At 34.0% G+C, this 16,606-nt stretch overlaps 1 protein-coding gene across 1 annotated transcript; it reads left to right on the forward strand.

Annotated features, from left to right (window-relative positions):
- The first annotated feature begins 346 nt into the window (after positions 1-346).
- LOC145297496 (galactosylceramide sulfotransferase-like) lies at positions 347-15,985 on the forward strand. Its single transcript, XM_080143392.1, has 3 exons — positions 347-1,769; positions 6,255-6,435; positions 14,754-15,985. Exons 1-3 carry the CDS (start codon positions 1,681-1,683, stop codon positions 15,414-15,416), a joined length of 933 nt encoding a protein of 310 aa, XP_079999518.1. The 5' UTR covers positions 347-1,680; the 3' UTR covers positions 15,417-15,985.
- The last annotated feature ends 621 nt before the right edge of the window (positions 15,986-16,606 follow it).

Here is a 16,606-nt window from a genome sequence, read left to right on the forward strand (position 1 = left end):
CCAGTTCCATTTGATGAAACCTGGTTTTCTTTTTTGTTGCTGACCATCTACTAGTTGGCCAGTTGTGTACAAATCCCAAGAGTGATAGGAACCTTCTATCATGTCTAAAAGTGACACAATGTTCAACGAGTGAAATTAGAGATGCGACACTATGCAATTCATGTTCTATACCGATCCAAGTTATGACAACAGGACCATTGCCAGCACAATCAAATGCAAATATGGACAGTTCAACACTTAAGGGCACAGCTCAATGAAGTTTCCGGCCACGGTTATGGTCTTCAAATAAGTGCGCCATCATGCGACCTCACATCTTCAAAGTCGGCTTGAAAATCAACAGCAAAATGTTCCTGACTGTGCTGAAGAGTGTGGTGATCGCCTGGTGCAACGAAGTGGTCACTGCCAGACCCTGGGTGTGGCAGTGGGACTCGACGCCAGCCCACAAGTCCAAAGAGACCCAGGCTTGGCTTCAAAAGGAATGCTACCCTTCTCTCACTACCCACCTCCTTCCCTGAACTCACTGGATTACGGACTTCTTCGTTTGGCCATACGTCGAAAGCCAGTCTGATCGCTGCCATCCACTGAGTATTTGGCGAGCTCCCATCGGCGCTTGTGGAAAAGGTATGCTCCCAGTTCTGGACTCGTATTGAAGTGGTGATTAAGGCTGAAGGCAGCTACATTAAATATATATCAACTCTACTATATAATCAAATTACCTGAATTGATTTTTATAATAAAAGTTTTTAAATAAATCTGTAGATTTTTTTCTTTGGGACGACACTTTTATCACAACAGTTGGTAAACATTCGGAAAGAAACTTAAACTTAAGACACAACTCATCCATTTTCCTACTTTCGCTCTTAGAAAAGCAGAAATAGCTGAGTTAGGATGTTCTAAGTATGCTGAAAATGCTGACAAGTTTACAAACAGATTTGAAGATTTCAGTAAATGTGAGAAAGATTTCAAGCTGTTTTCTCAACCCTTTGATGTTGCACCAGAAGAAAGCCCTAAGAACTGTCAAATGGACCAGATAGATTTAAAGTCTTACATGAGCATACGATACAAAAGACTTGATAACTTTTTACAAAAACTATATGTGTGGAAAGCATCCAAATTTAGAGCAATATGCCAGGGAAATGATTTCAATTTTTTGAAGCATATGATTGTGAAAAATTCTTTTCAAAATTTAAATACACAAAAAAATCACTACCAAAGTCAGCTCACAGATGGAAATTTATCAAGTCAACTTAGAGTGGCTACAACATCTACCAGAGCAAGCATTGACAAATTATGTGCAAATGCAAAATACCAAGTTTCATGTTAAAAAAGTAATAAAATGTTTGAATATCATGTTTTGATTTTTAAATGTATTTACAATATTACAGAATGTACTTAATTATGTAACTGTAGTTCTCATAAGTCTACATAATATTTCATTTTCTTACAGTAACTAGTCCGCATTGTTGCCACACAGTTCAAATGTGGCTCAACGTTAGAAAATGTTTCACACCTCTGATGTAACATATGGCTTCTGCATACAAACATTCGATAATACTACCAAAAAAAAAAAAAAATACGTGAATTGGAAAAAATCAAAAAGAAAGTTGTTAAACAAAAACTGCGTCTCGCCTTCACTTTTGTGCAAACCTGTATAAAAGTGATAACATCTGTCACGCAGTGATGCATGCATTATGCTGCTATTATCCGTTTGTGTCGTGTGCTGCTCAGTGTGTAAAAAAGACCCAAATAAGTACGGGGAACATGCTTTTGTAAGTAAAATCAGTCATATTTTAATCCATAGTAATAATGGTAGGTATAGCTGCAAAAAAATGTTGTATTTTCTTTTCATTTACACAGACAGGAATACAACTATATATATATATATATATATATATATATATATATATATATATATATATATATATATATATATATATATATATATATATATATATATACAGGGTGTCCGTAAAGTTACTGTACAGTCTTACGTGGCATGCTTGATTAAATAAACCTGTAAAAAAATAAATATTAACTATTAATACAAATATAATACAATAAAACAATAAGACTGTATAGTAACTTTCGGACACCCTGTATATATATATATATATATATATATATATATATATATATATATATATATATGAGCAAACAGTTAATAAAATATGTTAAAAAACACTTTGAAATGAGTACAAAAAAAAGGACTATCCACTTATCAAGTGTTTCCTTTTCAAATTAAATGTTTTTAACTCTTTTTCAAAGTGTTTTTTAACATGTTTTATTAACTGTTTGCTCCGATATATATATATATATATATATATATATATATATATATATATATATATATATATATATATATATATATATATATATAACTTTACATCTAAATATTCAATGCCAATCATGATTATATTAGGTTCGGGTTAGTAATTTGGGTCATTTTAACTTGATATTTCAACTAGCCTCAGTATTCCTTTTATTTTTTATTTTTATTATTTTTTATATTTGTTCATAAGTTTAAAATTTATTATTTTCAACCAAAATCATAATTACCTTCAAACAAGCATATATTGCCTAATCTAAATTACTAAACCTAAATATATCAAATTTCTACTTGTATTTACAATAAACACACTACCTATTTACTAATATTATTTATTCCAATTTATTAACTAGATATATACCGTTACAACTAAAGATTTAACACTAATGGTGCTATTATTGCATTTGGGTTATTTATTTGTGTCAGTTTAACTTAATGTTTCAGCTACCCTCACCATTCCTTTTTTTTTTCTTAAAATAGAAATCATTAATTTACACTGTTGAACCTAATCAGGTTTTAGTTGAGACAGATTATAACTATATATTTTTTTTTTACACAGTGATCACCACTTATCAAGGCCCGGAAGCCACTCAGGGATAAGGGTTATTGCAAGTACATTCCGTTAGTGTGGAGATTTGATGAAGTGTTTACTTAAGGGGGTGGTTCATTAGGAATTTGTTAACGTTGGACTTGAACACATCCAAGTTGTAGTCAGGTGGGAAGCAGGCAGACGGAACAGAGTTCCACAGGCGTGCAGTTCTAAGAAAGAAGCTTTGTTCATGGAATCCGCGTTTTGATTTAGGCACAGATATAGAGTGGGGGAAATTTTTCACAGTGGATTCAGCTAGACGGGTGTTTTTCGTGAAAGATTGGCGAGGAGGGGACCAGAGATTGAAGTTCAGACGAGCACCTGCCATGGAAATAACGATAAAACAAGGATAGGCTCGCAACGTCTCTTCTGTGGGAGAGAGGTTGCAGGGTAGAGAAAAGGGCATCCCCCACTAAGCCACGAAGTCTATTTTGTACTCTGTCAAGGCAGGATAGGCTGTTTTTAGCAGCTCCTGCCCAGATATGGCAACAGTATTCAATCCTTGGACGTACTTGGCTTTTATATAGATAGAGAATTGCATCAGTAGTGAGATATCTTCTGGAGCGGTAGAAGGATCCCACCATCTTTCCAGCGACCTTGGCAACAGACTTGATGTACGTGTTCCATTTTAGATCTATGCTAACAATTTTGAACTACCTCCTGTCGTTTGTTTAGAAGACTTTCTTTTGATATTATATGATATGATTCTAGTGTGCAAAGGTTGAGCATTTACTAGCACTTCCTAGTATAGATCATTTCAATTTGTTATTTTTACTTAGTTCCCTTACTCATTTTGCTAATGATATTATTTTATTCTTATTACTTAGAATAGATATTTTAAATTATGCTATATTGTTACTGAATCTGTCTGTAAATCGACAGCTGTGAACCTATATACCTGCTGATTCTATCAATATCAATGACTTCACATTTATATACTATATTAAAAATGAGACATTTACCATTCAAAGGACATTCTTTTACATTTGTACAGTTACAAAGTGATTTATCCGCAGTATTTAACTAGTATTGAACTTGAAAAACAGAGAACTAAACTTTTATATTACGATAGGTTCCCCAGATGCTGCATGGGTGAATGACTTAACTTAATTAACAATACATATGAATCATACCATAAACCCAATACAACGTTATTATATATTGACTATAAATCAAATCATCCAATACTGGCAAAACAAATATCCGGATTTTCTTATAATGAATAAATATTTAATAGCAAGAGAAAATTATAATGAAGCATTATCTATATCAGAATATAAAAGTGAAATAAAGTATATTAAAAATAAACGCAATGGGGTAGCATGCTTTTGCTCTGTCAGCCATGACTTATTAAAAATCATAAGTAATTTGCAATTGTATTTTCGGTTGCCAACATTGAGGATTAAACCTTCAATCTTTACTTTTACACACTGAATTTTTCCAACCGCTGCACCATGCGTCATTGTAGATAATTCTAGTACAAATTCTATATATCTATAATTTTTACTTTATCCCATAAAGGTAGATGGTTTCCATTTTCCCTCCATACATAATCAGTCATAACCAATTTTTCAGTCTTTCCATGTATTATGAGTTTTCGATGTTCTTCTAACCTCACTTTTAGTGGGTGACATGTATCAACTTTGCATAAACCCTGTGTAGCGCTTTATTGCAGGTCAATATTTTTTTGATTTTGAAATTGCTCTGAAACGCAGAGAAGTGAAATTTGGTACACTGGAAGAGCATAACAAGGTGCCGTATTTCCCTGATTTTTGTGGTATTTAAACAAATATTTGAAAAGTTATTAAAATTTTTCTATTTTCTGGGAATTTTAAGTGTGCAGGTCTTCCAAAATGTTAGAAAAGGTCTATTGACAACTAGTGAAAAGGAACGTATTGTTGCAAGTCTTGGAAGAGATCAAAGAACATTGTCTTCATTTGTTGAAAATCCAAACATCAAACTAAGGAAAGACAAAAAACACAAAAAGTCAGTTTCTGTTCTGTTAGATTTGGGTTTGGCCTGAATGTGCACCAATAATGATGCGATCAATTATAAATGCAGTTATTTTCCCAGGATACGTCAATACAATGAGCCACGTAATCGTACATCAGCAGTGTTTTCATCAATTTACATCTCACATCTGCGGATTGAGTGAAGAAACATTTTAAAAAATTTGGATTGGCCTGTAAGTCTCTTGAGCGACTTCAAGAAAGAGCAAGAGTGCTAGGATTGTGTATTCACAGCAATGGTGGATATGAGGAGGAGATGCTGGTAGACTAAAATGGATATGAGGAGGAGATCGTGGTAGACTACAATGGATATGAGGAGGGGATGGTGGTAGACTACAATGGATATGAGGAGAAGATCGTGTAGACTACAATGGATATGAGGAGGAGATGGTGGTAGACTACAATGGATATGAGGAGGAGATGCTCCAGAATATACATCAGTCATGATGAGGCGAACAATTTTTCCAGTTTTCAGATGGTTCCATGTAGCTACAGCATTCATAAAACATCACGCCAACAAATTTACCACTGGGATGATGAAACGCATGACCCCTCTTTCAGGAGTATGTTGATGGAAATGCTTAGCAGGATACATTAGGACAATCCTGTGCAAGGTGATTGGTGTGTGAGGTTACAGTTTGCCACAGTTTGCCACTGGGGTCATGCTAGAAGCCAACAGATCAGTCATCGAGGATGCAAGCTGCTTGAGCCCAGCAAATAATGTGTGACATATTAAATTGGTAGTTAACCTGGTGCTCCAGTGACAAGTGAAGATTGTACATCTACATGTACATGTAAGACAGATTAGATAAGAATTCACCACTAAGGTAGCCAGTAAAATGCTTGGTTACTGAGTATGGGATCACAGTAGATATAGCATCAGTAAAGTCAGGTGACAATAAAATTGTCCTAGCAAATCGCACGCATCTGTCAAATGGAAGCACCCAACTGGGTCGAAAGATAATCTACGGATGGTGGTTAAAACATGTAAGGCGTTTCAGTCGATAAATCTTGCACTTGTACACTGATGCAAAGGGAGACAATTGAAACAGGTTGGGTGTGAACATTACTCATTATGGCAGTGACCACTATCTTCACTGATTGTAGTCCTTTGTGATTTGCAATATGGAGGTCTCTATGTCGGCAAAATTCACCAAGCATTGTACACCAGTTGGAGTCTATATTTTATGAGCAAGGCCCACCAATCGAAATACTAACCGACAAATTGATTTTAAGAGAGAATTAATTTTAAACTTTAAATTTGAGTTTTTTTTTTAAATTTGAAGTTGGTCTTTAAAAAATTATTGAGTATTTTCATCATTTGTTTCAGGCACCGGACAATTCATGCAAAATTCTGGCTGCGTTTTACTTCCTTTACTCTTGTATTCCTTGTTATTGTTATAATATATTGCATGATGGGATATGTGACGTACCCCAATCGTCAACCGCTGAGTGCTCCCCCCTTGAAAGTCACTTACTGTCGACCACAAAATTATATTCTCTTTATCAAGGTAAGTAAACATGAAACATTAAAGCATATTCCAAACTGTTGCCCTCATCACGGCTCTATTTTATGTTTGGTCGTTGTATTTGTGTTGAGTGGTTGAATTTTCTGGCTTTTTTATGTCTCATTTTTTGTTGAAGTAACTGTAAAAAACTAAAATATCCACAGTATTTTTCTACACAACAATCTATGGCAGCACTTCAAAGATCAGCAATAGCCAAGATCTTTCTGATCTCTCTCTTCAGACCTTGAGAATGTGATGCAACGGGGAAAAAGGTGACTGTTTAATTTGAATGCATCGAAAACCAAGCTTCTCTACTTTCATCATAATTGCTCTGACCCTCCTAATACTCCAATTGAATGGTTCTTGTCTTGGGAAAGCGCCATGTCTTGACAAGCTTCTGGGACTGACTTTCTCTCCTGATCTGAAATGGAACACATAAATCAAATCTGCTGCCAAGACCGCTGGAAAAATAGTGGAATCACTCTACCGCACAGCAGGTATCTCACTGCTGATGTAATCCTCTTTCTGTATAAGAGCCAAGTACATCCTAAGATAGAGTACCGTTGCCACATCTAGGCAGGAGCAGTCTATCCTAGAGTTCAAAACTGGCATCAAAACTCAGTAGGTGATGTACTTTTCTCTTCCCCGCAACTTTTTTCCCACAGAAGAGATGTTGCAAGCCTGTCTATGTGTAAAGCCTCCCTTACACTGGCCACTAGATGTGGTCTCTGACCCCGTTGACGTGGCAACAGTTGTGATCGTCCTTCTCCCGGGAGTTCTTTACAAAATTCTTCTGTGTCAAAGGCCTCATTGTTGACTCCAGATGCCAGCGTCTGCTGAAAATTAATTAGCTTCTCATGCAGGCCAAAAGAAAACAAATACAGAGGTTTCTAGTCTACCAAAAGTTAATTCACAAAATTTACAGGTATCTAACATCTGTACAATTGTTCAGTTCGATCTCGTTACACCAGAAAACAGTCTAGAAACTTATTCTTCATTCTCTACGTTGGCGACGGTGGACGGAAGGAGGGGTTAGCGTCTTCCTGGGGCATTGTTCTCTCTCGAGATTTGGCTCTAATCTGTTCCTTTTTGGCCTGGGCATTTGCTCATATATTGAGGAAAGGGGTTGGTTGGGGTAAACTGCTAGAGCAATCATCGATCAACACGTTATTCCGGGGGAAGTCCCGATGCCTTGCACAGTCTGAAAGCGTGTGATCACAGCTCAATCTCATTCACACGCTCACGGGGGTTGACTGTTTGACCCCGTCTAACCTTACACTCAAAAGCCAGACATCATTGAGCCGGGTTTTGCCAGGCCAAGAATGAAATTATATTTCGTTCTAGCTTTAAAAATGACATCTCTTGTAATTTTTTCTCAAACAGTAAAATTATGTCTGTTTTACAGAAACACAATAAATTCATCCTTTCAGCAAGGTTACCCACCGCTGCCTGGGCATCCAATAATGTTTAACAGACAATATCAGCATAATTACCTGGCCTTACTCAGTGGTTAGGGGGTCTCAATCTCCCCCAATGGGAACTCTATCGCTCCCTGAGGTGGTCACGCCATATATGCTCTATCGTTATTTTCATGACACTCCAATTTATGGTTCCACCTTGCCAAGCTTTCACAAAAAACACACGACTAGCTACAACCACTGTAAATGATTTCCCCAACTCTCTATCTGGTCCTAAATCTAAACACAGATCCATGAAGAAAGCTTCTTTTCCAGAACTGCTCGCCTGTGGAAGACTGTTGCACTGTTCTGCTTCCCGGTTGAATAAATCATGGTAGCCTTCACATTCAATGTAAACAAGTTCTTGTTAAGCCATCCCCATAAATAATCAAATTCTACCTAATTAACACCATTAACAATTACTACACTACCACCTTGCATTCATTAACCTTTATCCCCAAGTGGCCTTTCGGCCTTAATAAGTTATGACTCATAAATAAAAATAAAATAATAATGCCTATGACAAATATTTAAAAAAATGATGTCTATGACATATTTATAAATATCTAAAAAATAATAATTGATACAAACATTAAAAAATAATGCCTAATATAAATATTTTAAGCATAACGCCTATGATACAAATATTTTAAAAAAATAATACTTATGATACGAAAATTTTAAAAAATAATGTCAACGATATAAATATTTATAAAATAATTTCTATGATATATCCATAAAATTCTAAAAAATAATAGCCATAATCTCTATATTTAAAAAAAAATAATGCCAGATATAAATATTTAAAAAATAATATCAGATATAGATATTTAAAAAATAATGCCAAATATAAATATTTAAAAAATAATGCCTGATATAACTATTTAAAAAAAATTATATATAATATAAATATTTTAAAAAAATATGTCTGTGATATAAATTAAAATAAAATTCTCAATGTTATAAATATTTGAACAATAATATCTATGATATATCTATGAATATTTAAAAAATAATGTCTATCATATAGATTTTATAAAAATGATATCTATGATATATCTATAAAGATCTGAACATAATGCCTTATACAAATATTTAAAAAATAATGCCTTATACAAATATTTCAAAAATAATGCCTGATATATATATTTAAAAAATAATGCCTTATACAAATATTTAAAAAATAATGCCTTATACAAATATTTAAAAAATAATGCCTTATACAAATATTTAAAAAATGATGCCTTATACAAATATTTAAAAAATAATGCCTTATACAAATATTTAAAAAATAATGCCTTATACAAATATTAAAAAAATAATGCCTTATACAAATATTTAAATATATGTACAATATCTATGATATATCTATGAATATTTAAAAAATAATGTCTATCATATAGATTTTATAAAAATGATATCTATGATATATCTATAAAGATCTAAAAATAATGCCTTATACAAATATTTAAAAAATAATGCCTTATACAAATATTTAAAAAATAATGCCTTATATAAATATTTAAAACATAACACCTATGATATAAATATTAAAAAAAATAAGGCTTATAACATAAATATTTTTAAAAATAATGTGTATGACATATCTATAAATATCTAAAAACTAAGGCCTGATGTAAATATTTAAAAAATAATACCTGATATAAATATGTAAAACATAATGCCTATTATATAATTATTTAATAGTAATGCCTATGATTTATCTATAAACACTAAAATTAATCGCTGATATGAATATTTAAAACATAATGCCTTATGCAAATATTTAAAAAATAATGCCTAATATAAATATTTAAAACATAACACCTATGATATAAATATTAAAAAAATAAGGCTTATAACATAAATATTTTAAAAAATAATGTGTATGACATATCTATAAATATCTAAAAACTAAGGCCTGATGTAAATATTTAAAAAATAATACCTGATATAAATATGTAAAACATAATGCCTATTATATAATTATTTAATAGTAATGCCTATGATTTATCTATAAACACTAAAATTAATCGCTGATATAAATATTTAAAAAATAATCCCTGATATAAATATTTTATAAATAATGCCTAATATAAATATAAATAATAATCCCTAATACAAATATTTAAAAAAACGCCTCGTAGAAAGATTTAAAAAATAATCCCTGATACAAATATTTAAAAAAATATTACCTGTTATAAATATTTAAAATATAATTCCTATGGTATAAATATTTAAATAATAAAATCTGAGATATATTTATAAATATCTAAAAAATAATGCCCAAAATAAATATTTAAAAGATAACGCACTAACGCCTATGATATAAATATATAAAAAGATAATATCTGGGATATAAATCATGAAAAATATTGCCTGAAATAAATATTTGAAAGATAATGCAATAACGCATATGATATAAATATTTAAAAAGATAATGTCTATGATATAAATATTTAAAAAATGATATCTATAATACATCTATATATATTTAAAAAATTATGTCTGATATAAATCATTAAAACATAATGCCTGATATAAATATAGTGGTTGATGGGCAGAAATCAGAGGCCCACAGTATTAATGCTGGAGTCCCTCAGGGGTTCAACCTGGGCCCAACTCTCTTCCTAATCTACATCAATAATCTCCCAAAACATATACTTAAATCATTCGTTAACATCTATGCTGATGACACGACCATATATGGCAACACGTCAAAGGCCGTAAATGACAAAGTTCTCTCTGATTCTCTCTTTTCTGATCTTGAGCACGTGATCCAGTGGGGGAAGAGGTGGCTGGTCACTTTTAATGCATCCAAAACCAAGCTTCTATCTTTACATCATCAACGCTCTGATCCCCATCTGGCATCAATTGAAATGGATGGCTCTCGTCTTGAGGAGGCTCCATGTTTTGACAAGCTTCTGGGTTTAACCTTTACTCCTGATCTGAAATGGAACACGTACATCAGGTCTGTTGCCAAGGATGCTGGGAAAATGGTGGGATCCTCCTACTACTCCAGAAGATATCTCACTACTGATGCAATTCTCTATCTGTATAAAAGCCAAGTACGTCCAAGGATGGAGTACTGCTGCCACATCTGGGCAGGAGCTGCTAAAAGCAGCCTATCCTGCCTTGACAGAGTACAAAATAGACTTTGTGGCTTAGTGGGGGATGCCCTTTTCTCTTCCCTGCAGCCTCTCTCCCACAGAAGAGACGTTGTGAGCCTGTCTTTGTTTTATCATTATTTCCATAGCAAGTGCTCGTCAGAGCTTCAATCTCTGGTCCCCCCCCCTTGCCAATCTTTCACGAAAAACACCCGTCTAACTGAAACTACTGTCATTAATTTTCCCCACTCTTTATCTTTGCCTAAATCCAAATGTAGATTCCATGAACAAAGCTTCTTTCTCAGAAGTGCACGACTGCGGAACTCTCTTCAGTTTGCCTGTTTCCCACCTGACTACGACTTAGCTGTCTTCAAGTCCAACACAAACAAATTCCTGACAAACCGATCTCTTAAGTAAGACACCCTCTCAAATATCCAATACTAATGATTACTACGATACTATCTCATTGATTACTGTACATACAATAACCCTTATCTCCGAGTGGCTTCCAGGCCTTGATAAGTGGTGACCTTCATGTAAAAAAAAATATATATATATATATTTAAAACATGATGCCTATGATATTAATTTAAAAAAATGTCTATAACATATCTATAAATATTTAAAACAATAATGCCTGGTATAAATATTTAAAAAATAATGTCATTCAGGCAGAATAAAAAATAGAAATTTTGGCATGCCTCTCATAGTTTTAATTTTATGAAAATAACTATTTTTAAGCAACATTTTCAATACCCACCCCTTTTCCATGTTAAGAATGACTTTCTAAAATCTCGATTTGGAGTTATATCCCTTGTTCTTACAAAATCTTTTCAAGATGGCGTCGTAAACTAGTAGTAAAGTCATGAAATTTGATTTTCTTATTTAAAAGTAAAACCACCTGATCAATTTTAGTGATTTTTGGAATATGATATTTTGTTTCTGTATATACATCATACAGATTTTTCTTTTTTTTTATAGAGGGAATTCTCGAAAAGTGCTAAATAAAACAAAGCATTAAAACGCTTAATATTATAATATAAAATGCTTAATATCATTATAATACTAGCAGAACCCGTGTAACGGCGTTACCCGGAGGAAGTACCCCCCTTCCCCTAAAAAAAAAACAAAACAATTAAACTATGGTTGTTAGTGGGAGCCATAGCTGCCCAATAAAATAGTGGGCACTGGCACCAGTGCCCAAAATGAATGAACCGTGCCAAAGTAAGAAACTCATTCTTAACATGGGGATTTGATTATGTGCTGTGATTATTTTATGCTTTCACCTAACGTATCAACATTCTGTCGTAAGGAAAAGAAACAACCAAAAAAAAAACAAAAAAAAAACACTGCTGTGGACCTGAACAATGATTCCCTAGCCTTTCAGTTTTTATCATCGAATACAGGCTTAATTTTCAGATTAAAAAGAAATTTAAGGTAGTATTTTTAATGACTCGTATTTTTAATGAGTCAGGGGGAGTATTTTTAATGACTAGTTTAATGAGTCAGGGGTAGTATTTTTAATGACTCGTATTTTTAATGAGTCAGGGGTAGTATTTTTAATGACTAGTATTTTTAATGAGTCGGGGGGATCAGTTTGTAATGATAACGTTCTAACAAATGAAACACATACTTTTTTGCCACATCAGTTGTTAATGCTGCCTCTAGCCATTAAATTTTTTCCTTTTCTGTTAGTAGGGTGTATACAATTTTTTCAAAGGCATTTTGGTAATGTGTAAGCTAGTGTGTAATCTATGATAAGAGACGTAGAAATGTGCAAAAAATTGAAAGGAATAATGCAAATGCTAGTGGCAGCATTAACAACGGGAGTGGCCAAAAAGTGGATGTTAACTGTGGTAGAACGTTATAATTCAAATTTTAAGCCTTGTTTTTTTTTTTTTTTAATTATTTTACAATGTGAAACTTATGTGTTTTAAAGGTTCAAAACATGTCCATGTAGATTCCATGAACAAAGCTTCTTTCGTAGAACTGCACGCCTGTTGAACTCTGTTCCGTTTGCCTGCTTTCCAACTGACAACAATCTGATTGTCTTCAAGTCCAATGTAAACAAGTTCTTGATGAATCGTGACCCCCCCCAAGTAATCCAATTTACAAAATTCCCACTACTTTATGTTTACTATGCTATAATCACATTGACTAATATATACCCATTAACCCTTATCCTCGAGTGGTCCCGAGCCTTGATAAGTGATGATTCCTGTGTAAAAAAAAATAGCTGACCCTAATTGAGTTGCCATACTCTACTAAATATTTGAAGCCAAATATTTAAGAAAAAAAGGCCAAAAAAGGCCCAAAAAAGCCAAACTGATAACTATAGTCAGATTTTCACACACACACACACATACACACACACACACACACATGCGCGCGCACACGCACACACACACACACACACACACACACAATTGAAAAAAACGAGTGTGTGCGTAAATATATAAACATTTATGTATTTTACTCGTCATTGTCGTTATTTTTGTGTGCTTATGTAGATTGGTGATGTTTTAAACGGATGTATTTCATATATATTTACATATTGAAGAGTTTAGCTTCCAAATAATCGCATCTTTTTTATTACAATTGGTTCCAAAGAAAAAAATTACAGAATTTTATTAAAAGAAATATGTTGCAGTAATAAAATTGTTGGCAAAAAGTAAGTCCGTTTTATTTCATTCAATAAACTTCTGTATTCTTTTTTTTGCATAACAATAAAAAAAAAACGAAAATATTTGGGAGATAACCTCTTGAATTTAATCCAAAGTTAACATCTTCAATATAACCATAATCTGTAGCATTAATAAAGGTTATGTTCAAGAAAAGGTAAATTGGTTGTTCCTAAACGCCTTTCATGAATTTAACATTTATAGGTTTTCAGGTAATCTGTAAATGAATAACAAATAGTTTTGCCATAAGCCAAACATTGTTTAGCTAGCCATCGGAAACCATAACGTTCATAGAAACTAAGGTGAATTTCTACATTAGGTCCACCCACCTCCACAATTTTCTTTAAAATGACGACTTTTGCAGGTTTTCTACTATGCTGAATGAGAAAATCTTATTTAAATTTTACAGAGACAAAAGCAGCTTTTGAGATATAAAGACCTGTATTATGCACTGTAATTCACTGGCCGCCATGTTTGTACACACGTGCGATAAACAAATCTGTCTCTGCGACCGACACTGCCCCCCCCTCCAATTTTTTTTAATACAATTTGTGGATAGGTAGCCTGACAACGAATCACAGTTAAATTTTGGGAAAATATTCCCCGGTGTTTATTCCAAAAGCTGTTATTAACATAGAGAGGTTGGGGGGGGGTGTTGATTCTGAAAGCCGTTCTTAACATGGGGAGGTTGGAAGTGTTTATTCCGAAAGCCGTTCTTAACATGGGGAGGTTGGAGGGGTTTATTCCGAAAGCTGTTCTTAACATGAAATTACTCAAGGAAGTGAAAAAAGTCGTAATTGTTTTGTTTTACATGCATGCATATGACTAATTTCCCGGTTGTGAAAAAAAGTGGATTTATTTCCGCATGGTGACAGCGTCGATCGCAGAGAAGTAGATTTGTTTATCGCGTGCACATACAAATATGCCGGCCAGTGAAATAGTTTGGTCCAGAGGGGAATTTCTGCAGTTATTTTATTATATATGAAGATAAAACGGGTAATTTTATAATAAAACGCTTAATATAACATCTTTTAAAATGTAACCTGTTTTATACTTTCAATGTCTTCTTTACGCAGGTGCACAAAACTGGAAGTACCTCGGTAATGACCATTCTTCAACGTTACGGTCTGTCGAAAAATCTGACCTTCATCCTTCCTTTGGTAAGCAATTACCTCGGTAAACATACTACTCTTCGCCTATCACCAAATATCCTAGTTCCACATGACAACAGGGCCATCAATATACTTTGCAATCACGTTATGTACAATCAGACAGCATTTCGTGCAGTTCTAAATGGGCGGAGAGTGGTCTATGGAAGCAAGCTAGAAAAAGCTAGACTGTCTTGCAACCAGAATTTCATGACTAAAAGAAGACGATGCGGCTCAAAAATTGACAAAAACCAAACTACAATCAATATAAAAGATTATACCTTATTCACTATGATACGGCGGCCTTTGGCTCAAGTTATTTCAGCTGCTTATTATTATAAACTGTTCCCAGGTATTTCAGCCGATAATTTGATGGAGACAATTTTACGCAAGCCATCACTCTTCACAAGCAATCGAATGTCCTTCGATCTTGGCTTGTTTCATTTTCACAACTCGACCAAAGTTCAAGAGTTTATAAAGAACATCGATGCTGACTTTGATATTGTCTTACTCATGGAATATTTCGACGAGTCTATGGTGCTGCTAAAACGTTATCTCTGTTGGCAGATATCCGATATTCTTTATATATAAAAAAAAAAAACGATGGCCTACGCCGACCCCGAATTAAGGTGAGCAGCGAACAGCGCAAACGATTCTGCAAAGACAGGGCACCTGCTGATTGCGCTCTCTACGATTATTTCAGTTTGCGATTCTGGAGCACCGTACATGCCCAAGGACCAGATTTCTTTAACGAAGTCCACCATTATCGTTCTTTGCTATCACTGGTACGAGACCATTGTTTTTTTTATATCCAGGATCAACAGTTTCAATCCAAGCAGAATGGTGGATTTGACCAGGTTGGCCTGAACCAAAGCAATGGGATTGGGAATGACCTGAAGCAAAGCAATGGGGTTGGGAATGACCTGAAGCAAAGCAAGGGAATCGAGAAAAACAACGATAATGTTTTAAGAATTGCAGCCAGTAAGTGGCACAGCGAGTTTACCATTGGCACTAAAGAATGCAACATAATGACAATGGATGAAATTCCGTTGGTTGATCATATACGAAAGTTACAATATGGCAGATAGAAGCAGATAAAAAAAACGTCAAAAGACACTAAATGCATATAGTCTTTAACCGTTTTATTGGATGAAACGGGAGATGCGTTCAATAAGTTTCCAGACGTTTTCTGTAGGGGCTCAAAGTACACACATAAAACTCTGGTCCCCTTCAAAGTAATCTCCTCCGGCTGCAATGCGAGTGTTGTACTGTTCCAACAACTTCTGGAAGGCCCCATAGAAAGTTCACTTCTGTGAATGTGCAATGACTCTCATCACAGTTTCTTTCATCTCTCTAAGGTCTGGACTATAGTGAGGAACTGTCTTTTTGCCTATCTTGGTTAAATAGTCTGTGACAAGTATAGCGTTATGGATGCTGTATTGCACAAATCTCTCATATCTTCAATTCCTTGCAAATAAGTGTGTGTATAGGTCCCACACATCAAACTGTACACATTGTTTGTATAGAGACATAGCGGTCCTTATCGACGAAATTCTTTATTTGGCCAATCAACTTTGGTGTTCTAACTTCCTTAATCTTCCCAAACCTCTCATCATTCCTCACAGACTTCTTGCCTTCCCTGAATCTCATATGCCACTCAAAAACTGATCCTCGATTCATAGAAGATGGTTGAAAAGCAGCCTGGAGCATTCCATCGGTTACAGTGGCATTTTTTCCAAGTTTGAAAAAGAATTGTATTGCATATCATTCTTCTAAAGTGT

Source organism: Euprymna scolopes, chromosome 18 (assembly GCF_053919585.1).
Source record: "Euprymna scolopes isolate OS-2025 chromosome 18, ASM5391958v1, whole genome shotgun sequence".
In the NCBI taxonomy this organism is placed as follows: Eukaryota; Metazoa; Mollusca; class Cephalopoda; order Sepiida; family Sepiolidae; genus Euprymna; species Euprymna scolopes.